General features: G+C 38.0%; 1 protein-coding gene across 1 annotated transcript in view; it reads left to right on the plus strand.

Moving 5' to 3' along the window:
- The first annotated feature begins 1754 nt into the window (after nucleotides 1-1754).
- Nucleotides 1755-23480, plus strand: part of SPATA16 (spermatogenesis associated 16) — a 254091-nt gene continuing 232365 nt past the window's right edge. The window contains 4 exon segments of the mRNA XM_027550835.1: nucleotides 1755-1785; nucleotides 4006-4056; nucleotides 4059-4082; nucleotides 4085-4611. Coding sequence (XP_027406636.1) covers nucleotides 1755-1785; nucleotides 4006-4056; nucleotides 4059-4082; nucleotides 4085-4611 — 633 coding nt within the window.

The following is a 23480-nucleotide window of genomic DNA, read 5'->3' on the forward strand; positions in this document are numbered from 1 at the left end:
GGTAGTAACAAGAAGTTCAGCTTGACTACAGAGTGGTTTGCAGAAGGTGTGCTAAATAAGTCTGGTAACACACATTGAGCTAGCTGGTAAAAGGCCTTAAATTCCAGATTATTTAAATGGTGTTGTATATTAAAAAAAAAAAAAAAGCTGTAAGTGAACAGTTTCATAACACTTTTGTAGACATGCAACAATTTTTATAAAGAATTGGCTCTAAATCTGAAGCTGAAGTCACCTGATTTAGAACAACACTGAAAAATATTGGTTGGGTTGGCCATACTTTTTCAGCCTGTACATAGAGGTCACTTTTAGACATTAGGATACTTATTCTTGGTTTTTGTGGGGACCTGAATTATGTGTTTCTTGGACAAATTTGGGATATTTACTCTTTCAGATGTTTGAAAATGTCACAAATATTTTCCCTCTGATTGCTGTATGTGCCATGTACATATCTTCCTTCTCTATTGTTGTTTGGGGCTTCCCTGGTGGCTCAGATGGTAAAGCATCTGCCTGCAATGCAGGAGACCCAGGGTTCGATCCCTGGGTTGGGAAGATCCCCTGAAGAAGGAAATGGCAGCCCACTCCAGTACTCTTGCCTGGAAAATTCCATGGACAAAGGAGCCTGGTAGGCTACTGGGGTCACAAAGAGTTGGACACGACTGAGTGACTTCACTTTCTTTTCTTTCTTAATTTTTGTTGTTGTTTCTTGTAAAAAAACTCCACTGAAAAACAAAACTGTGATCTTTATAGATACATTTAAGGACTGATGAAGAAATACTCAGAAGCCTGTTTCTTGAAAAACCAATAAAACTTTCTTGCAAAGTAAAAAGGTGCATAGTTGGGTTGGACAGGACAGACATCTGACAGGAAGACTGGAGTAGGGGAATTTGAAGGAAAAGAGGTGGAGGGAGAGAGGGAAGGAGGGAGAAAGAGAGAACAATTACCTTTTACAAGAAGTGGTTGTAAAGATAAGTTTATGTATTCAAGAGGTGAAATAAATGCAGAAGAGATAGGTAATGCTGCTGTGAGTGAAGTGAAATGAAGTCACTCCGTCGTGTCTGACTCTTAGCGACTCCATGGACTACAGCCCACCAGGCCCTCCGTCCATGGGATTTTCCAGGCAATTGTACTGGAGTGGGGTGCCATTGCCTTCTCCATTAACAGAGGCAAGGCATATTATATTTACTTGGAGCTGGTATACTTGGTGACAGCCTTAGTACCCTCAGACATGGCGTGCTTGGCCAGCTCCCCAGGTAGCAGCAAGCGCACGGCGGTCTGGATCTCTCTGGATGTGATACTCGAGCGCTTGTTGTAATGCGCCAGGCGCGATGCCTCCCCAGTGATGCACTCGAAAATGTCATTGAGGAAGGAGTTCATGATTCCCATGGCCTTGGACGAGATGTCGGTGTCCGGATGGACTTGCTTCTGCACCTTGTACACGTACACGGAGTAGCCCTCCTTGCGACTGCACTTGCGCTTCTTGCCGTCCTTCTTCTGGGCCTTGGTCACAGCTTTTTTAGAGCCCTTTTTAGGGGCAGGAGCAGACTTAGCTGGTCCAGGCATGTCTATAATGACACACCCAACAACACAGAAAGATCTTGAAAAAAAATTACTAGCCACGACCAACTACATATAATCTCACATATTTTAGCTACTATACTTGAAGTAGAGAGAGTTTAGAAAAGATACCCAGGAGATACTATGAACATCTTTAAATAGCTTAAAATTTGAAATAGCCCATAAAGCTGATTGTAAGAATGAATATGAATCAGAGATCCTTAAAATCAGGTATTTTGAGCTTTAAACAAGTTTTAAGAACATCACATCTCTTTTGCATTGCAGATAGTACTGGACAAGAGGGGAACACAAATATAATTTCTATAGTATTGGTAAGAAACAAGCTGAGTTTGGAACTTAGCCACCTTGTGGTATTTAAATCTTACTCAAAATTTTATAAAACTCTTAAAAAACCATATAATGCATGTATGGCGTTGGAGTTTTACTACTTCCATTTCCATAGCTCTAATACTGAAAAAAGCTTATTGGTACAGATGTATGTCTTGAGTCTTCATCCACTGAAGATCTTAATTCAAGGACTGAAGCTAACTTTTCTCAAACCAAAGCATATGTGACATAAAAGAGCAAATAAAGATAGAGTGATGGTAAAGAGTTTTTCCCTCGCTACCCTGAGTAGCCACATTAGTGGTTCAAAGGATATACTGGATATCAGCAATGAAATCAAGAGAGGAAAAGAAAAACAGGGCCTTTCCTGAATGCAGTTATGCTGTGATGATGGGTTTAATGATGCTCAGCCATAACTGTCTCCTTCAATACTGAGTATAACACAGAAGGGCAAAATAGGGTGTTTTCCCCCACATAGACACAATATACTAATACATCAGTGCAAATCACTGGGGAAATATTTTTCTAGTGTTTAACTTCTGCAAATTAACATTCAAGATAGCTGGTATTGGAATTACTTGAAATTCAGTCTTTCCTATAAGATAATTCGGGTCATCACAGTAGATGTTTTGACGTGTCCACGTTTGACCTGAACCATTTCTGATGACCCAAGTTCAGTGTGGTAGGGAGGAGGAAAGTGCCTCAAAGGTTACAGTCATATATACAGTTTTGTATCTTGCTACACTTTGCCAAGAATTACTGTTGTCAAACTTCAGGATCATTTTAAAGGTTTTTTGGGGCATATCTGTCTTTCAAGCAAACAAATGAAAATAATCAACATCAATCAACATCTTGTGATTAACAAAATCATAAAATTTGAGAAGCTAGTCAAGACTTTATCTTGAGTCAGGCAATGATCCTGTAGTAGTTGAAAAGAAGCAAGAATGTTAGCTTTTATTTCATTATTATCTTATCATACTTGGCTCTTCTTTCTTACATTTTCTCTTCTCTTTGTGTTCTAAGTCTCCTATTAGGTATCCTAAACAACAGCATGCCTTAGAGGAAGTACTCCAAACCAGGAGTTAGTGACTGGAAGTCTCAGGAAGGAAATAGTGATCCAGGTTCTCCTAATGACCAACAGTATGACTCATATAAAGCAACTTAATATTTCTGCCCCTTAGTTTCCTTGAAAAATTTGTTCCTTATTCCTGTTTATCCTACAGAATTATTTCCAGAACAGGATACAATAGGTGAAAGAGTCTTAAAAATAGATACCAACCAAACTATACCATTACTAATTTAACACATTTTATATTTTGAAACTAATCTAGAAGTGGAAATAGTGTGCAGAAATCTTTGAATCAAATAACTGTTATATTTTTTGAACATCTGTAATTTAAGAATATATCTCCTCTTCATATACTATGATACCTGATATCATTGCTACCAAAATATGAATACAGTAAACTCAAGCTGAATCTGTGGCTCCTTTAGATGAGAGGGTGAATGCCATGTTCTTCTGCTTTCAAGTCCATGCCAAATAAGAGTTACCTTTAAAGCTGTTTAAACTTGAGATTACCATTAATAAGAGGAGAAATAAACTGAGGAAACATTGTGCTCATAACAGTGTCTGGAAGCCTTTCAGAGGAGGCAGCTGTGGTTTCTTTAGACTCCCAAGTCTATTATGCAGGTTAGCAGTATATTTTATAATGAGTTCTAGACCACCTTCCTTCCTGAGGAAATTAAGATCAAGATAGTTTTTTTTTTAGGTCTTTTTTTTTTCCTCAGTGGTTATGTATAAGATTTTCCTATTCAATGAGTTTGAGCACCCCATAAAAATATTCATTCAGTGTTGTTCAGCTATAGATGACTATTTTTAAAGACGTCTAAATGTGTTTTCAACGAATTCTTGGGGAACTGAAACATACACTTCTCTAGTAAAACAGTCAGCAGATAATGTCTATACAGTTTTAAAGTGATGAATACCTACAATGAATTAAACAGCATTTTCAATGAATTTAACTATAGTCTGACTAAAACCACTGGAATTTCAAAATTTTGTTTTAATTATTTTTCTTATTCTCACCCCCTTTCAGGTGTTTTAAGGGGCAATCAATGGACTCAGGAAGAGTAGGAGCTTGGAGAATACAATAAATAGGGTCTTGTTCCAAAGATAAACACAGCAACAAAATGTCCACTTTAGCAAACCCACCCAGCATCCTGGAAATGTCACAAGAGATTAAGAAAAGCTGTGGAGACAAACAGGTGGAAATCACAGTTGAAAGAATAAAAATGGCAAAGAGTCTCAAAGAAAAACAAAGCAATGATTTAGAGAAAGTGGCCTTTAAACGGAAGGCAGAAGGTGACGAAAAGCCAGCTGGAAAGAAAGAGGCAAAGATAATAGAACTTGACAGTCTGCTGATCACCATGCCCCTGCCTCATATACCCTTAAAGAATATCATGGATGTGGAGGTGAAGCTGGTCTACGTTGATGAAGAGAAAGTGAGCTATGAGTTTGTGGAGTCCTATCCGTCCACTGGGAATAGGCCAACATGCCGAGCTGCTGAAATAGCGGACCCTTTGCATGAACCTAATTTCAGCGTTCTGCCTCAGATTGACAAATGGCTTCAGGTAGCCTTAAAGGATGCCAGTTCTTGCTACAGACAGAAGAAATATGCCGTGGCAGCAGGACAGTTCAGAACAGCACTGGAGGTATGGGGTAAGAGAGAGCATAGATTGGTGACAGTAAGCTGTGAAAGGGAAAGTTGTGATTACTGTGAGCCACTCTGATCATACTGTAATGAAAATACAGTATGAAAATATTGAATATCAGGACTTTTCAGTCCTCAGTTTATACCAATACAATATGCCTGCAAATTAATATGCCTGTGTGCACTCAACATATAGAAATCAGCCCAAAAGCATATTTCATGCCTTTTCCCTAACAAACACTGCAGTGAATAGTAACATATATTAAAATGCAGTTGGTTTTGCAATTTTAATGTACACCTATAGAAGCCTTAAAGTTTCAATACAGTAGTGGTGAGTAGAATATAGATTCCCTAGAAATAGAGAGTTAATGAGTATACATATTATCCCCTTTTGATATGTAGTCTTCATGATTAAACATAACCATCTTACTTTTAGCATGGGCTGATAATTTATGCATAATAAGTAAGGTCACTTAGTCATGCCCAACTCTTTGTGACCCCGTGGACTGTAGCCCACCAGGCTCCTCGGTCCATGGGATTCTCCAGGCAAGAATACTGGAGTGGGTTGCCATTTCCTTCTCCAGGGGATCTTCCCGACCCAGGGATCGAACCCAGGTCTCCCGCATTGCAGGCAGACGCTTTAACCTCTGAGCCACCAGGGAAGACCAATTTATGCATAATACTGATTAAAAAAACAAAATAACACCTTTCACCTTACCATCAAACTTTACTTCCCTTCCCCTCCTATGAGCTTTATGAATAATTATTTTTCTCTCTAAGCAGGTAAGTTGATCAATATTTTGGCATAAAGATTTAGCCCATGGGCTAAAATAGATGTAAGAATAAAACTCAAAAAAGGTCACAGGAAGAAATGCACCATCTCATGACTCACTGAACTTATAAAGGGACCATAGTGTGCAGCTTGAACTCCCATTGGCTTGGCAATATTGGTGACTGCATATTTTATTAATTACAAAAAAAATTTTCAATGCATTTTATATATGCCTGGTGGCCACTGGAGACATAAAAAATGAGTTACGACATGGTAGCTTCCCTCTAACAGTCTGTGAGGGAGACAAACCAGTAAATAGTTAAATGGAAATGGTATTATACCATGGAACCAGGGCCATGTGCAGGAGTCAAATGTGAGATTTTGTGATAAAGATTTAAAGGATTAAGTGTTACTTCCAGTCTTAGTCACAGGTTAAAAATGACTACATCTACAATGAGTTATTAATGAACAATACAAGAAAATGTGCCCCTAAATATTGAAAAAGAAACCCTAGGCACAAAAAAGAAGGCCCAGAGAGACATGAAGTGATGAGGTAGCATACAAATAGATGCATCTATAAATACTTCTGTCCTTATTAAGGGTCATTTACACAAGTGAAGAGTGATGCACTTTGTAAACTTCTGAACTATGTAAAAAATGCCCCCAAATTGTTTTCAAAGCACTGAGAACCTTCTGCTGTTCTTTGAGCTAGAGACCAGAAGCTATTGACTGTGGAAAGGAAGCTAAGTGTAGACGCCAGGAAGAACCATGGGCACTTCTGCTAGGTCTATTTCCAGCTGAAAATTTTTTTGGGGAAAGGATAGGGTTAAAGGTGTAATTCTATTATTACAGGGTTAAAGGTTTAATTTTATCCTTTCCAGATAAAGGAAAAGAATAATTTTGGCAATGGGGGATAAAAGGCATAAAATAAGAAAGAACATAAACTACAAATTAAGTCTAGTTAGAGAAGCAAAAGGTATTTGCATTAACTAGAAGAAAATATCCATTTTTCCCCATAAATCCCAGTGTTCAAAATTGTAAAATTTGAATCCAGTTTTAATGACCCCCAAGATATGTAATTGTACTGGAATATGCTTAAGTGTTTTGACTCTGTTGTGCACATTCTCTGTCTCTGTCTTTCCCTCTCTCTTTCTCTCTCTCTCCCCCCCAACCTCCCCCTCTCTCAAGGGTTTTTAGGAAAGTGTTGGATGCTGACACTAATTACTGGTAATTAACAAAGGTAATTATTTTGAGACCAAAACTTAGCTTAGACATCTGGTCTAGCTTTTGTCTAATTATCCTGGGAGTTAACTTTTGAAATCTTCCTAGAATGTCTCTTGATAAACCACAGTTACTAGGAATAGAAAAGATATTTAACCTTTTTAACTCTCCTCTCCTGAATTTAACTTCTATTGAATTGAATTGCTTCCATACTGAGTGTTCTCAGGTATTACTTAATGCATCTGTTGCTTTTCCTTAGGTCCTACCATGACTAAGATAGGATGAATGACAGAGACCAAGGCATAATGATAAGGATCACACCTGAAAGATAAATGCATCAATGACTATTTCAGTGTGTGAAGTTAGAATTAGGTTTGGCTGCAAATGATAAAAACCCAAAATACCTGTGTCAAAAGCAAGAGAGTTGTTTTTTTTCACATAAGTGTTAGGTAGTCAAGGACTGGTACAGTATGATCGTCAGGTACCAGATTCTATTTTGTTCCTAAAGATGTGGCTGTGACCTCAGGATCCAAAATGATAGCTCCTGTTGGTTTTATCATGCCCACCTTCTAACCAGCCAGGAAAGGGCAAAAGGAAGGAAAGAGTCACATTGTGTCCTAAGCATATTTCAAGGGAAGTTGCACACACCATTTCCACTTTTTTATATTGACCCAAATTTGGTCATGTGGCTGCACAGACCTACAAGAAATGCTGAAAAATACAGTTTTGATTCCCAATGGCTCTAACATTCAGGGGTCCTATTACTGATAAAGAAGGGGAGACTGGACATGGCTGTTGAAGGATAACTAGCAACACTCCTATGATTATTATATGGGGGGAGGGCACTGTGAGGTATACAAAATGCTTAGTATCTGAGTGGTACAGGTACAGAGTCAGGCTGTAGAAACACACAGAAGGCTGCTTGTGGTTTAAGGTAAGACCATGAAAAGAAAAAGTAAAAACTGGGGAAAGGCACTAGAAATTTGTGACTATTAATAGACACAATAATTTCCAATTCATCTAATAAATCCATTAGGAATGTTCTGCTTCTATGTTAGCTTCCCTGTGTTCTTGACAAAGTCTTAGCTCCTTTTGTTTTTATAACATGGTAACTAGACAAGTAAATTCATGGCATTTTGTAATGAATAAGATAAAATGATATGCAGCGATTCAGAAGATAACAGTTTAGCTTCCAAAAAGCAGCCAACTTTAATCTTTCAGGATTTCAGAACATAGGAGGCATTTATTTAAATGTGCCTGATGAAACTAATTCTGTGACTCTCAGTCTTTACTAAAATCAGTCATCATTTGCTCCTGTGTTTGAAATCACAACAGAAAACACACCAGATGGGCAAAAGGTATAAACTGAAAGATAAAAAACATACATTCATATGAAATCACAGTATTATGCCTAGATGTTATTACCTATAATTTTTAAAGAACAACTATATAAATTCACCCTCTATTAAAATGTTACAGATTCTATTAAAAAATAAAGACATTGGCCTCATAGGCACACTATTTCCAATAAATTGCTTGTTGTTCAGTTGCCGTCATGTCCGACTCTTTGTGACCCCATAGACTGCAGCACTAAGCACAGCACACAGCCTGCAGCACGCCAGGCTTTCCTGTCCTTCACTATCTCCTGGAGTTTGCTAAAATTCATGTCCATTGAGTTGGTGATGCTATACAACCATCCAGTGAACTTCTTGGCTGTCAATAAAAAGTTAGAAGAGATTAATTCATAAACATTCTAGTTGAACTTTCATAGAGAAAGAATAATTATTAGCAAACACCTTAAGGGTTTTACTAATAGGAACACTTAAAGGTCTGGGAATGGACTAATCACATTTTTGTCATTTATAAGAAAAGCACTCAAATTATGAAGAAGGTTAATAATTTTGTGGCATGCAACCTAAACAATGTCATCATTTCAGCCTTACTCATAGGATCTTAGTAACTCAGAGGCTTCCACCTTTTGAAGTAGAACAGACCTATACATACCCTTCAAGAGACGCCGCTTCAAACAATCCCACTGAACCAGCCAAAGAACATAGAGCACAACCTCCCTCACCAAATGGAATTTTCAATTCCGATTTCATCATGCAGGAACTCCTTAAGGTGCTTTTTTTTTCTTAATATCTTGGTGCTCCAGTCACTGTTCTGTGAAGTTAGAGTAATAACTCACATTTATGGAGCTCTTGCTATGTGTCAGGTATTATATTTTACATCCTGGGAATATTTACATTCAATGTTACATTTTATTCTCACAATAAGCATATGAGATGAAACTATTATTCTTTTATGCTAATGAGAAAACTAAGGGATAGAAAGGTTAAATCAGCTGCTCAAGGATCAACAGCTAGAAGCAGTAGTACCTGGGACTGAACCAAGGTGATCTGGTTCAGAGCTCACCACCTTAACCGCTATGCCCTTGCTACTCTGAGGGTTTGTGAGAAATATAGAACTTTTGCCAGACCTGCATAATCAGCATCTGGATTTTAAGAGATCCCAAATGGTCCTGGTACACATAGCAATTCAAGGAGATGAGATGAGAATCGCATTCTGTGAGATGCTGACATTGCACAAATTTGCCCTAAAATGAAAACTTTACAGTTTGGTCTCCAACTTAAAATGCTTTATGCTCCTTGCTAATTTCATAGGAGGGCTTTTCTGAGTAGCTCAGCTGGTAAAGAATCTGCCTGCAATGCAGGAGACCTTGGTTCGATTCCTGGGTCGGGAAGACCTGCTGGAGAAGGGATAGGCTACCCACTCCAATACTTTGGCCACCTGATGGGAAGAGCTGACTCATTGGAAAAGACCCTGATGTTGGGAAGATTGAAGGCAGGAGGAGAAGGTGATGACAGAGGATGAGATGGTTGGATGGCATCACCGACTCAATGGACATGAATCTGAGCAAGCTCTGGGAGTTGGTAATGGTCAGGGAAACTTGGTGTGCTGCAGTTTATGTGGTCACAGGTGTTGGACATGACTGAGCGACTGAACTGCACTGAATTTCGTAGGAAAGAATTTCCTTTTAAGCATTTTTCTCTAACAATTGTGTGGAATTTGGGATTTCAAGGACCTTAATTTTTTTTTTTTTTTTTTGAGTTAGAGAGGCGAGAGGATTGACCTCATATTTGTATTGTGAAAGAATATCACAAAAATAGCTATCATTATATTGTTTCATTAAAATTTCATTATTTCATTAAAATATGGAGCAGTTTAACACCAAAAAAGAAAACAGAAAGGGCATACTCTCAAAATAGGGCATACTGTCAGAATGAAGGGTATTTTTAAAATAGATTGTAATTCAACTTCATGAAAAGTTGACTAAATTGTCTTTTTTTTTTTTTCATTGCCCCTTAGATCAATAAAGTACTGGTCTGAGAACCAGTTTTTGGGAATCACTGTTCTAGAACACATTTCCTTTATGGTAAACATTAAGTATCCAGGACGATTGAACCCACACCAGGGCCTTCTTATGAGATTACTTCCAGTGTAATGGAATTTGGTATGAGGCAGGTCCATTTTGGAGCCCATCCAAAGGGGTTTATTTAATGAAGTAGCAAAGATATCTCATTATAGGGCCGCCTCACCTATAATTGCTCTGAGAATAATTCTGTAGCAAATCTCTAGGGCATGAAAATGTGGACATCCCAGAAAGCTTAATTTAAATGGATTCTAACACAGATAGTTCCTAGTCAACATAATCAGGAAATCGAGAGTTCACCAAATTCATGGAGTACCCTGGAGCTAGCTGTCTTTTTACCCATCTGTGGATCTGCAAAGGGATTTAGTATTCATTTCTTAAACTCCTGCTGGGGTCCACGCCTATGTATTTAGATAAGTATCACAATAGCCCTCAAAACAGATATTATCATCCCCATTTAACAGATTAAAAAAAAAAAATGATGCTCTAAAAAGTTAAAAAAAAAAGCTTACAAGTGCCCCAGCTAGTTTGTGGCAGGGCTGAGATCAAATTCCTGTGTCCTAATTTCATATCTGAATATCTTTACTTTCTTGCTTTTCATACTTAACAGTTTATAAAAGTTGTATAGGAGTATTTTTTTTAAAAAAACAGATTCTGATATGTGGGGGTCTGTGATGGAACATCCAGATTCCTCATTTCAAATGAGCTCCTAATGATGTCCATGTCTCTGGTCCAGGGACCACTCAAGTAGCAGAGATTTATGCCACACACTGGTAGGTTTGCAAATGCCCGCCATTGTCCAGGCAGTAAGCACTTGCAGATATCTAGCTCATGTAACCTTAGGTGGCCGCAAGGGTCCAGAGCTGTTAGAGTACTGTATTTGCAGTCAGATTATCTGTTTGATGCTGCTTCTGGCACCTACTTGCTCTGTGACTTTGAGCAACTTTCTGAACCTCTTAAAACACTGTTAAGCAGGAATGGTAAGAACTAAAGACCAATCACAAGATGCTTTCACACAGGACTGCTTGTTGGAAAACATGATGAGCTCGAAATCTGTGTTCAAGTTGTCATTGTATTTCTTAAGTTCTTCATTTCTTTGTACAGTACGTATTCAACTTAAAACTTTAATGCCCCAAAGGATTTTGTCCAATTCAGTAGTTTATCATCATTTTTAACCCATATCCTTTTTTCCTTTAATTAACATTAAAATTTTATAGTTTCTGTTAAAGACTATATTTAATCAAAGCAAGGGACCAAAATAATTCACTGCTTTTTACTTTATTCTATACCCTTTTACAGAGAAGGCAATGGCACCCCACTCCAGTACTCTTGCCTGGAAAATCCCATGGACGGAGGAGCCTGGAAGGCTGCAGTCCATGGGGTCGCTGAGGGTTGGACATGACTGAGCGACTTCACTTTCACTTTTCACTTTCATGCATTGGAGAAGGAAATGACAACCCACTCCAGTGTTCTTGCCTGGAGAATCCCAGGGACGGCGGAGCCTGGTGGGCTGCCATGTATGGGGTCGCACAGAGTCGGACACGACTGAAGTGACTTAGCAGCAGCATACCCTTTTAGAAGAAGTAATCTAAATCAAACACTATTTTGAACTATTAATTGCTTCTGACAAAAAATACAAACATTCACTTAAATGCACAAATTGTTATGCTAGAAGCAGTTCATTTTGTTCTTAGTTCTCACATATAAAGTGACTTGAACTCTGTATGGTCAGATCAGAATTGAACTTTTCAGTTTCTATCATGATTGTTGCCATCTTTGTTCCATCCGGGGGCATCATATAATTAATTAATGATAAAAATATGTTTTAAGTGCCAGCAAATTTACGTAGCAGGAAAGTACAAAACAAATGCCTCTGTTAATTGCCAAAGTAAAATAACAAAATTAGATATATCTCTATAAGTAAGCACTAATTAAATAAAAATAATCTCTACAAGAGCAAGATTTGTCATTGTAAGAAAAAAGTATGTTATTACCCCTAACATTCACTGGCTGTTTCAGCCTGACATAGCACTAGATGTAGGGGATACAAATATATTTAAAACTTAGTCCCTGCCCTCAAGGAGGTTTTCCCATTGTGGTAGAGTGTCAGGGAGAGAGGTGACTGGAAGAATTTTTCTATAAATAAGACTACAATATAATCTGTATCACATTTGTGAATGAAAGAAGAATCACATTTCATATAAAAATATTATAAACTTTGGAAATTCCTGACACAATTTCAATCACCTGCTGCTGCTAAGTCGCTTCAGTAGTGTCCGACTCTGTGTGACCCCATAGACAGCAGCCACCAGGCTCCCCCATCCCTGGGATTCTCCAAGCAAGAACACTGGAGTGGGTTGCCATTTCCTTCTCCAATGCATGAAAGTGAAAAGTGAAAGTGAAGTTGCTCAGTCGTGTCCGACTCTTGGCGACCCCATGGACTGCAGCCTACCAGGCTCCTCCATCCATGGGATTTTCCAGGCAAGAGTACTGGAGTGGGGTGCCTTTGCCTTCTCTGTCAATCACCTAGAAGTGATATTAAATATACTTGTATGGGGTGCCCAAACTCACTCTCAGAGAGCCTGAGATACAACTGTCTGGGGTTCAGTTCAACTGACTGTGCTTGGGGTAGTGGTATTTTTAAGTTCCTAGAATAGTTAAAAACAGTTGAGAACTGCTAGCATAGACAATCTTTCTTTTTCACAATTACCTACAATTGATGTTAACCCATGTGTGTTTTTTAAAAGGGAATTAAGAGAAATAATATCTAAACATTCTAAAGCTATTATAAAGCATCAATTAAAAAGGTAAATATTACTGTCTTAAAAATTTATTCTTTGAAAATTAACATTTAAAACAATCTTCTCATATTCACTTAAAAAGCAAATGAACTTAATGACTTCTTTTCTATTAACACTAATAAAATAGGTTGATACTAAACACCAGTCAGTGGTTGATTAGAATGTTTCTCTAAATTTATCCCATTAGTTATCATCTCACAAAAAATAATTATTAATCCATAGGAAGCTGAGCAAGATCTCTTTAGTGAACAGGATCATTTTCATAGTTTATGAGTTCTGTTATGGGTTTGTTTCAAATTTCAGTAAATGTTAGTGTATTTTTAAATGCAGTTAATTCTGTTTACACTGTTGTAAATCAAAACTCAACCAACTCACTGAAACCTTCAGTTCAGTTCAATCGCTCAGTCACGTCCAAATCTGCAACCCCATGAATCACAGCACGCCAGGCCTCCCTGTCCATCACCAACTCCCGGAGTTCACTCAGACTCACGTCCATCGAGTCAGTGATGCCATCCAGCCAACTCATCCTCTGTCGTCCCCTTCTCCTCCTGCCCCCAGCCCCTCCCAGCATCAGAGTCTTTTCCAATGAGTCAACTCTTCGCATGAGGTGTCCAAAGTACTGGAGTTTCAGCTTTAGCATCATTCCTTCCAAAGAAATCCCAGGGCTGATCTCCTTCAGAATGGACTGGTTGGATCTCCTTGCAGTCCAAGGGACTCTCAAGAGTCTTCTCCAACACCACAGTTCAAAAGCATCAATTCTTCAGCACTCAGCCTTCTTCACAGTCCAACTCTCACATCCATACATGACCACTGGAAAAACCATAGCCTTGACTAGACGGACCTTTGTTGGCAAAGTAATGTCTCTGCTTTTCAATATGCACAACCCTAAATTGTAATTCAACTTGATTCCACGTTGAGGTTCACACACATTAAAAACAAATTATTCTTATCCAAATATTGGATAATATTGCCCAACATTTCTGTCACTATCTAACTTTCTAAATTTCTTGCAAGGCTTCCCAAGCCAGATACAGTTGAAAACAGCAATATTTTCTTTCCCCTACTCCTTTCCAGCCTTCATACACAACACAGTGTGATGTTCAAACAGACTCTGCATGTACCAAGCATATGAGATTCACTTAAATTTGTTCACAGGAATGTAGCACAGAATAAGGTTGTGGTTACTCCTTTGATTCAGATTATCTAGAAGAAAGTTAGGAAAAAAATCTTTTATTTAATCACCTAGTTCACCTATTCTGTTGCCTCATTTGAGAGTCACTAAAATAGAGAAGAACTTTCTTTCCACCTGAGAAATGATTCTGTTTCTATCAGAGAATAGGATGTAGACAGGCAGGGTGTAATACAGAAAGGGAAACAAATTTTCATTACATGGTCTCAGTATGGTTTCCCTATTTTAAATGAATTGTTATGAATACCAAGAACATTGGATTCATACATACTTGAATGCTACCACCAATGTGTATTTTATATCCAGAAAGAAATAACTTCTGGAAAACTAGTTTTAGGCTATGCTGATGATGATGATTCAAATTATGCTACTAACCCATTAGTAATTAATCACTGATTTTGTGGGATAAAATTTACCAAGAAATCATCCACAAGTTAAGTGACTACTTCCTTACTACTTTCTATCAACTTGTTGGGTGACGTGGAGGTAAGACCACAGTATATGGCCGGGTTTTGGTTCTCAAGGAACTCAGATTCAAGCTTTAGACAGAAGTTCTATAACTGTAAGAAAATTAGAAATCTGTCAAGTGTTTGTGATGTGCAATGGCCGTGTAGAACAAAGATTTAGGATGAGAACATTTGATAAAGTTTGTGATACACATCTATGAGCATGAACTCTGGCAGGCACATCACCTATACTAACACTTCTAATTCTCACAGTAACCCAGTGAGTTGAGAACTATGATTATTCTCTATTAAAGATAAAAAGATAAGAATGCATAAAGTACTCATGGAAATGCTAAGAGGATGTGGGGTGAATTTACAAGTTTGAATGATCCTGGGGAAAAAAAAAAAAACAGAATGGAAAACTGGGATGGGTAGAGGGGACAGAAACGGAGTGTGATATTTGAGATAAACATTATCAGTAGAATGGAGAACTTGAGGAAAGAAGCATGAAACTGAATAAGGACAGCAAAGAGATGGGCAGGCCAGAGGAAGGCATTATTATGAAATGAGGGTGAAGCAATAAAGCCCGATACAGGATGGTCTTAAAAACTAGGCAGAGAACATTGGAATTGGCATTAAAGGCAATAAGTGAGTTCTAGGATAGGTAAGTAACAATGTAAAAAAAAAAAGAAGGATTGAGAATCAGTGAAAAAAAATATTGAGTAGTTACTACTTTATCAACACTATGATGCTTACTACAAGATCTACAAGGAAGTACAAGATTTCAATTCCAATATTATTGTTCTTTATCCTTTCTTCAGCTACATCTGTAATATAACTATACTCTTCTTATAGTAGCCATTTTATTTGCCATGATCCAAGTATTGATTTTATGGGGAAACAGTCAGGGAGATGAAGGAACTAAAGGAGAGGAACTGAAGGAACTAAAGGAGAGGAACTAAAGGAACTAAAGAGAGAAACTAAGGAACTAAAAAGAGAAAATGCCAGGGTAAAACAGGAATATATATAGAGTGTTATGGTAGAAAGGGCTTTCCTGGTAGCTCAGATGGTAAAGAATCTGCCTACATGCAGGAGCCCTGGGTTCGACCCCTGGGTTGGGAAGATCCCCTGGAGGAAGGCATGGCAACTCACTCCAGTATTCTTGCCTGGAGAATCCCCATGGACAGAGGAGCCTGAAGGGCTACAGTCCATTGGGTCGCAAAGAGGCAGACATGCCTGAGCAACTAAGCACAGCATGGTAGAAAGTCCAAGGCTGAATAGGAGAAATAAAGCTAGAAGAGCTAGTAGGTAGCCAATGAGTACCCTGTCAAGATCTTGGATGTTATTCAGTAAATAACAGGAGGTCTCCCAAAAGGATTAGTATGGGGAATGGTGGTGTCAATTACATGTTTATTTTTGTTATATCACTCTAGTGTATGTAGACAACAAAGACAGTGCTCAGTCTCTGGGTTATATCTTATTACTGGATAGGAAGAAGAGGTTTCATGAATTGAGGGTAATTTGAGAGAATTTCTATATTTTTTAATTGAATTGAAAGCAGTTGGAGAATTTGAGAAAGACTGGATAGGCAACAGAGACAAATTAGACAAAAGACTAAATACTGGAGGCCTCCCTCAGAAGAGGGACTATGAATTCATAGTGACAGCAAACTGCAAAGTTATGTGATTTTCAACATTGTGTCTCTGAGCATCCAAAAATTTTCATTAACTGATAAAACAGATGAGAGGGCAGAATTATTGAGATTAGTGATGACAGAATGGTCATCATAGTGGACTATGGCTCTCAGCTGGGCAGGAAAGGACAGAATAGAGGGGGTGTAGTGGTCCAGGGACTGACAGTTAAAGGAAAGGCACTTGAGGATGAGAGAGTGAAAGAGCTGAAAGCCTAGGAGGTTTGGCCAAAGAGTAGTCCTGGAGTATAAGATTTGACATATGAAGTTCCATGAGATTGGGTTACTAAATGAGAGTTCAGGAGTTTCAAAAAAAAGTGAGAAGCCAGGATATTAGATGAGTCACTTTCACACCTGGATATTGAATATCTGAAGTCACTCAGGATGATTCTGGGACAAAGAGCAAAGAGGAGCCATAATCCCGATGTCAAATCTTAGTAAATGTGAGGAAATAGTCACGAGTCTGATAGAGTTATGATAGAACAGCTAGATGATGTTTTTTTTTTGTTTTTTTTTTTTGTGACACTATGCTAAAGGACAGGCTCAGCAAGCCTTAGTCTGAAAGGAAAGAAGTGGAAAGAGGGTTTTTTGCCCAGCAAAGTTAAGGGTCATTTTCTTCTTTTGGTTACTGGTACCTCTACTGTGTCCTTTTTTCCTGTGTATGTACAACACTAATCATTAAGTGAAAGTCAGTAAGAGTTATTAGAATTACGTAAACTGCTGCAATGATAAATTGCTTTTATAATATACCCTTAAAGTTAGTCAGCAAGGTTGTTTTTATATCTTGGCATGTTCATTTATTTTTATGGGATTTTCTCTTCTTTTTTGATACTAGGACTTATTGAATAATTGTTTTTGACTACTTTAGGAGGAAATATCGGAGAAGGCAACGGCAACCCACTCCAGTCCTCTTGCCTGGAAAATCCCATGGGTGGAGGAGCCTGGTAGAGTGCAGTCCATGGGGTCACAAAGAGTTTGACATGACTGAGCGACTTCACTTTCACTTTTCACTTTCATGAATTGGAGAAGGAAATGGCAACCCACTCCAGTGTTCTTGCCTGGAGAATCCTAGGGACGGGGAAGCCTGGTGGGCTGCCGTCTATGGGGTCGCACAGAGTCGGACACGACTGAAGTGACTTAGCAGCAGTAGCAGCAGCAGGAGGAAATATATCAATACATATGCATGTAGAGATAAGCACATCTTTTTAATAAAGAGATTATCCTAATTTGAGTGCTTAAAAAATTAGAATATTGATAAATAAGAATTCTCAGTAGTTTTATTAACACAGCGTGTGTGTGTGTGTGTGTGTGTGTGTGTGTGTGTGTACTGTGTGTTTTTAGTATACTCTATTTGGGATGTTTCCTAGAGTACTGGCTTTGCGATAGGGTGGTAATTATGCACTGGCATGAAGGTTTTAAACAACAAATACGTGTTCTTAAATACCAAACATAATGGTGAAAAATGAAAACTAATGTAACAGTCAACATTCACACCTTCTGATGCTTTCATAAGGTGTGAATGTTGAAAGCTAGTAACCTCACACCACTTGGTTCTTTTGTTATTATTTTAATTGTTTTTTTTAACTTTAAAACTTCACTCAGCAGTGGCCCAAACAAAAGATACCTGAAGTAAAGTAGCTCAGCCCTGATCTGAATCTCAAGTTAGGAATGAAGGAAATGCCCTACTGTGTGCATGCCTTATGGAAGCAGCAATCAAGCATATCCACTTAAACAAAAGAAGTAAAATATTATGATCTCTTAATACCAGAGATACCTATCAGCTTAGAGTACAGGAAGCCATTGCTGGCACCATGGACCTGCTCAGCATTTCTGGCTCCCACAGAGAGTCATCCTCATGGCTATGTTAAAACTGCGTTATTATATATTTCTCTATGCCTTAGTGGCATGAATACTAAGAGTGTATTCTAAAGCAGGTTCCTACCAGTAAGTGATGGATTTAGGCAGAATTCTCAGAGGTGGCATCCAGGGAACAAGATCTTACATGTGGGGATGTCCATTTACAGCATCACACAGTTGTAGCACTGCCATTAGTTAATTCAGGCTGTCAAAGGAGGAATGTGAAAAAATGAAGAAGAATGCCGAAAGGCTTAGCTGAAGCTGGAGGGAGTTGTAGGTGGCTGTGGTAGGTTTTTGACCTCCACTTAAGTGCACCCTGATGACAGTAACATGCACAGTGGAATCCTTGGGTCAGTCATCAGCTCACTGCCACACAGCATGACTCTCTAGTGTGAGGTGGGCCCCTCACTGCATTCGGATTATATATTTGAAGTTTCTCACTTACTTTTCTGAATAGGTAATATATTCATAAAGTTCAAAATTTAAGAGGTATAAAATAGTTTGCAAATGACTCCTTTCTAGCCCTCTCCTCCAGCCAGCCAATTTCCCTCCAAATGGGCAATCATTGTTTATCTTTTAAGTTAATAAATGCAAGCAATATGGAAGTACATATTCTTTCTAAAACTTTATTTTTTTTACTTAGAAATAAGTCTTAGATGCTGTTTTATATCAGCATATATTTCCCCATCTTATTCGTTGCCTAATACTTCAGTATATGGAAGATGCATATTCTCCATTGATGAACATTTGGGTTGCTTCCAGTGTTTTGTTCTTACAAATAGTGCTGTAATTAATAACCTTGTGCACATGTCATTTTGAATGAATGCAGGCAGGTCTGTAGGAGACATTTCTCACATTAGAATCTAAGAGTTTGCACATTTGAAATTTCAATAAATACTGCCAAGCTACACTTCCATCAGCTTTGTATAAGAAGACTTATTTTTCTTTATTCTCACCAAACCAATATGTTATCCAATTTTTAATCTTTCCAAAATAATAGCCTTTTAAAAATCAGTACAAAATAAATTTTCATTTCTTTTACTGTGTATGAGTTGAGAATCTTTTACTATGTCTAAGCACCATTGGCTTTTCTGTGTATTTCTGTGCTATAAACTCCAAATTTCTAATGGGCTGTTGGTGTTGTCTTGGGAGTGTGATGGTTTTAAATTCAAAACAAGTCTGAAAAGTACCTTGTGGGCAAGTAAGTTTCCCCCTATATAATTCTGGTGATTCTTTGCAGAGTAGGAGAAGACGACTTCCTTTAATTTGCATTGGGTTATAAACTTGCATTAGAACTCAATTACCATCCTTTAGGAGCTCCAATGCTGACCTGATTGGCCATTTCTTACAGTGTGAGGTAAATGTCTTTAAAATGAAGTGCATGCTCATATTTTCAAGAAATGGGAGAGTAGTTAAGCAATAACATTTAGAAAAAAAATATTCCTAGTCCATAAAAATCAGAAAGCTCTTTATTAGTAGTAAGGTTCTTGTATAAAAGCATAATTTCTCTTATATTTAGAGACTGTAAAATTTTTGGCCCTTTAGGAATTGTGTATTTTTTGAAATTGTAATATTTCAGATTTTGATGTTGTTTCTAATACATGAGGTCTAGTGTTGTCATCTCTCCTAGACAATCCTTAGAGGGAAAATAAACATGCTACCTAGCTAAAGGTAGATTTCACCTGGAATATTCATCTAATAATGTGTTTTATAGGTAGCATATGGTAGTGCTGTTATATGAATTCTGGATGAATTTTTCCTTGTTAAAATTTGTTGAAAGTGTTATATTTTAATTAGTGTCTGGTGTAAACCATTGATTTCAGATAGATGTGATTTCAAACAATGTGATTCCTCCTTTTTCGTATTTATTTTAGAACAAGAAACAAAGAGACTGTCAATAATGGCTTGGTCAATAATAATACCCAACTTGGAATTCCCGCTGACTGGGGGGAGTGATTTGGTAGAAAAGCCATTTGTCTTCCATGATATCACTGCTGAACTTTGAGTAGTAACTGCCTCCAGGATTACTGTTTTAAGAAAATATCTGAAATCTATAGATGAATTATAGATACACAGGTGACTTTAAAATTATTTTTTTTCATTCTTCATCTCTAAGATACAATGGAAAGAAGAAACATTTCCATACCCAGCCCCCCCCAAAAAAATTGTTTTATATTGTCCTGAAATTCCTTCTATTCAAATACTTAGAGGTTTAGTCTTAACTCTTGATTTTCTCTGTTGTTTGTGTACTTAAGTCAGCATTTTTAAGTGGTTAATGTCTGCCAGCTATTTACTTACTACACGTCTTTCAGTTCTCACAACCACCCAAAGAAGTAGGATTATCATTAGACCCATTTTGCAGATAACGAAATTAAGGCTCTGGGAAGTCAAATAACTTGATTAAGATCACCTGTTAGTAGTAGAATTAGAGCCTGAACTTAGGACTATGTGATTCCAAACACACTGTAACTATAATCATTACGTAATGCTGCCTACTCAGTAGTTGAGCCACTTTTCAAATAAATTCCTACATTGAACCATGAGTGGTATTCCAAATATTTTATAATCAACATAACCAAATCACAGCATAATCATTAAAAGGGCATACACTAATGAACATATGCCTACAACCAATGGCTGAATATGAGCTCAATAAATTTAGAAAAATCAAGTGGAAATGTTCCAAGGTGGCTATGAAGGGTCTATTACTCACCCCTGTGCCCTGCCCATCACAGGAAGAAGCTCATTCCATCCTCACTTCTCCTTCCAACTCCCACTTCACAGAAATTGGTGTTTGATTAAAAAAAAAAAAAGAAGAAGAAAAACTCTTGTAAAGTCACATACTGTATTTATCAATACATGATCTAATAGAAAAGCTTATATTCCTTTTACTAGTATCCTTTGTGATTAACTAGAGCTAAAGGTGTAGAGCTAAAGTCCCTTGGACTGCAAGGAGATCAAACCAGTCAATCCTAAAGGAAATAAACCCTTTATTAATTGAAAGGACTGCTGCTGAAGCTGAAGCTCCTATACTTGGGCCATCTGATGTGAAGAGCTGACTCATTAGAAAAGACCCTGGTGCTGGGAAAGATTAAAGGCAGGAGGAGAAGGGGATGACAGACGACAGAGGACAAGATGGTTGGATGGCATCACCAACTCAATGGACATGAGTTTGAGCAAGCTCTGGGAGATGGTGAAGGACAGGGAAATCTAGAGTCCATAGGGTTGCAAAGAATCAGGCAAGACTGAGCGACTAAACAACAACAAAAAGATGCAGATTCATTCAAATCCCTTTGAAAATCTTTTGACTAGACCTAATTCTAATATTTCTAGGATCATTTCATAGGGAAACCTGTCCTGATACATTTTCAGTTCAGTTCAGTTCATTCGCTCAGTCGTGTCTGACTCTTTGTGACCCCGTGAATCACAGCACGCCAGACCTCCCTGTCCATCACCAACTCCTGGAGTTTACTCAAACTCATGTCCATCGAGTCGGTGATGCCATCCAGCCATCTCATCCTCTGTCGTCCCCTTCTCCTCCTGCCCGCAATCCCATGATGCTTTTGAACTGTGGTGTTGGAGAAGACTCTTGAAAGTCCCTTGGATTGCAAGGAGATCCAACCAGTCCATTCTAAAGGAGATCAGTCCTGGGTGTTCATTGGAAGGACTGATGCTAAAGCTGAAACTCCAACACTTTGGCCACCTCATGTGAAGAGTTGACTCATTGGAAAAGACCCTGATCCTGGTACATTTTAGCTTATATATAAATAATATATACCTACTAGATAATATCAGAGAAGGCGATGGCACCCCATTCCAGTACTCTTGCCTGGAAAATCCCATGGATGGAGGAGCCCTGTCCACGGGGTCACAAACAGTCGGACACAAGTGAGTGACTTCACTTTACTTTTCACTTTCATGCATTGGAGAAGGAAATGGCAACCCACTCCAGTGTTCTTGCCTGGAGAATCCCAGGGACAGGGGAGCCTGGTGGGCTGCCATCTATGGGGTCGCACAGAGTTGGACACGACTGAAGCGACTTAGCAGCAGCAGATAATATATGTCTGTTTTTTATGGTCATTTCCTGAATATTCACAACTGTATACTTACAATTCCCCTTTTGCTCAAAATTACTTTCCTTTTTACAATTATATAGAGAGTATATTGTCCAAGAGGGGGTTTGACTTTAAACATTTATGACTCATTTATTTAACTAGTTACCAGGTCAACTGCTCAGTGGGAAATTGGATGTTATTCTTACTGTGAGAACATCAGACAAAATTGGACGGAAGTGTGTAGGACAAGCTTAGTGTGTTGGAGCCTCAATATATCAGTGATTGAACCAGTTAGTACCTTAATTCTTTTTTTTTTTTTCCCTCCAGAAATCACAAGTGTTAGCTTACAAAGAAACATAGGTAAGATAAAAGCAAAGTAACAAGAATGAGGGCAGGAGGAGAAGGGGACAGCAGAGGATGAGATGGTTGGATGGCATCACTGACTCAATGGACATGAGTTTGAGTGAACTCCGGGAATTGGTGATGGACAGGGAGGCCTGGCATGCTGCAGTTCGTGGGATTGCAAAAAGTCGGACATGACTGAGTGACTGAACTGAACACAAGTGAAAAAGAGGACAAATAGAGAAGGGACAGAGAAAGTAGGATGGGAAAGAGGAAATAAAGTAAATCAAGAAACTTATTCTTTACTGATTAAAAACCAAGGGAAAAGGGAAAAGGAACTCATTTAGTTAAACTAATTCATTTGCTAATTTTAAACAATACTGATCCATGAGAAGAGATAATCTTTTTATTATTACCAAGATCTAAAAGAAATCTGTTAGGTTACATAGGAATCTTTATGAGGAATATCAGTATCTTTTGAGGTCACTGATTTGGAAATATTAGTATAATTTTAGGAGTATGCAAAGGCAATGGCTGTTTTTGTCTCAAAAAAAAATAACTTTTGAAAGTTTTTATCTTGTGGCATTTGCATGCTGAATATAATCGTAATACTTTCAGTATCATTATGTACATATTAATCTCTGGGAAATTCTTATTGCATAATGCAATGCCATTCAACAAAATTTTATCATGTTCCTGTTCCATGCCAAGCATTGCATCAGGCTCCAGGAATGCAATCCATGGGGGTCTCTCTTCATGAGGATTCTCATTCTGAAATAAAAAAACAATGAAAATGAAATGTGGTATGTGTTCCAATAAAGGAAGAATGAGATGCTATGGCATATGACATCATCTAGAGCTGTGGTTCATAGATTTTTTATTTCATGAATGAGCATAATAATTTTTAAATGTGGGTTAATATAGATTGCCATCATTTTACTAGCCAAGAAAAGGCACTGAAAAGATTTTAAAAGGTACTACATTTGACCCTTGAACAGCTTGGGCTTGAACTGGATAGGTCCACTTATGCAGATATTTTTCACTAAATATATACTTCAGTACTA

Source organism: Bos indicus x Bos taurus, chromosome 1 (genome assembly GCF_003369695.1).
Source record: "Bos indicus x Bos taurus breed Angus x Brahman F1 hybrid chromosome 1, Bos_hybrid_MaternalHap_v2.0, whole genome shotgun sequence".
NCBI lineage: Eukaryota > Metazoa > Chordata > Mammalia > Artiodactyla > Bovidae > Bos > Bos indicus x Bos taurus.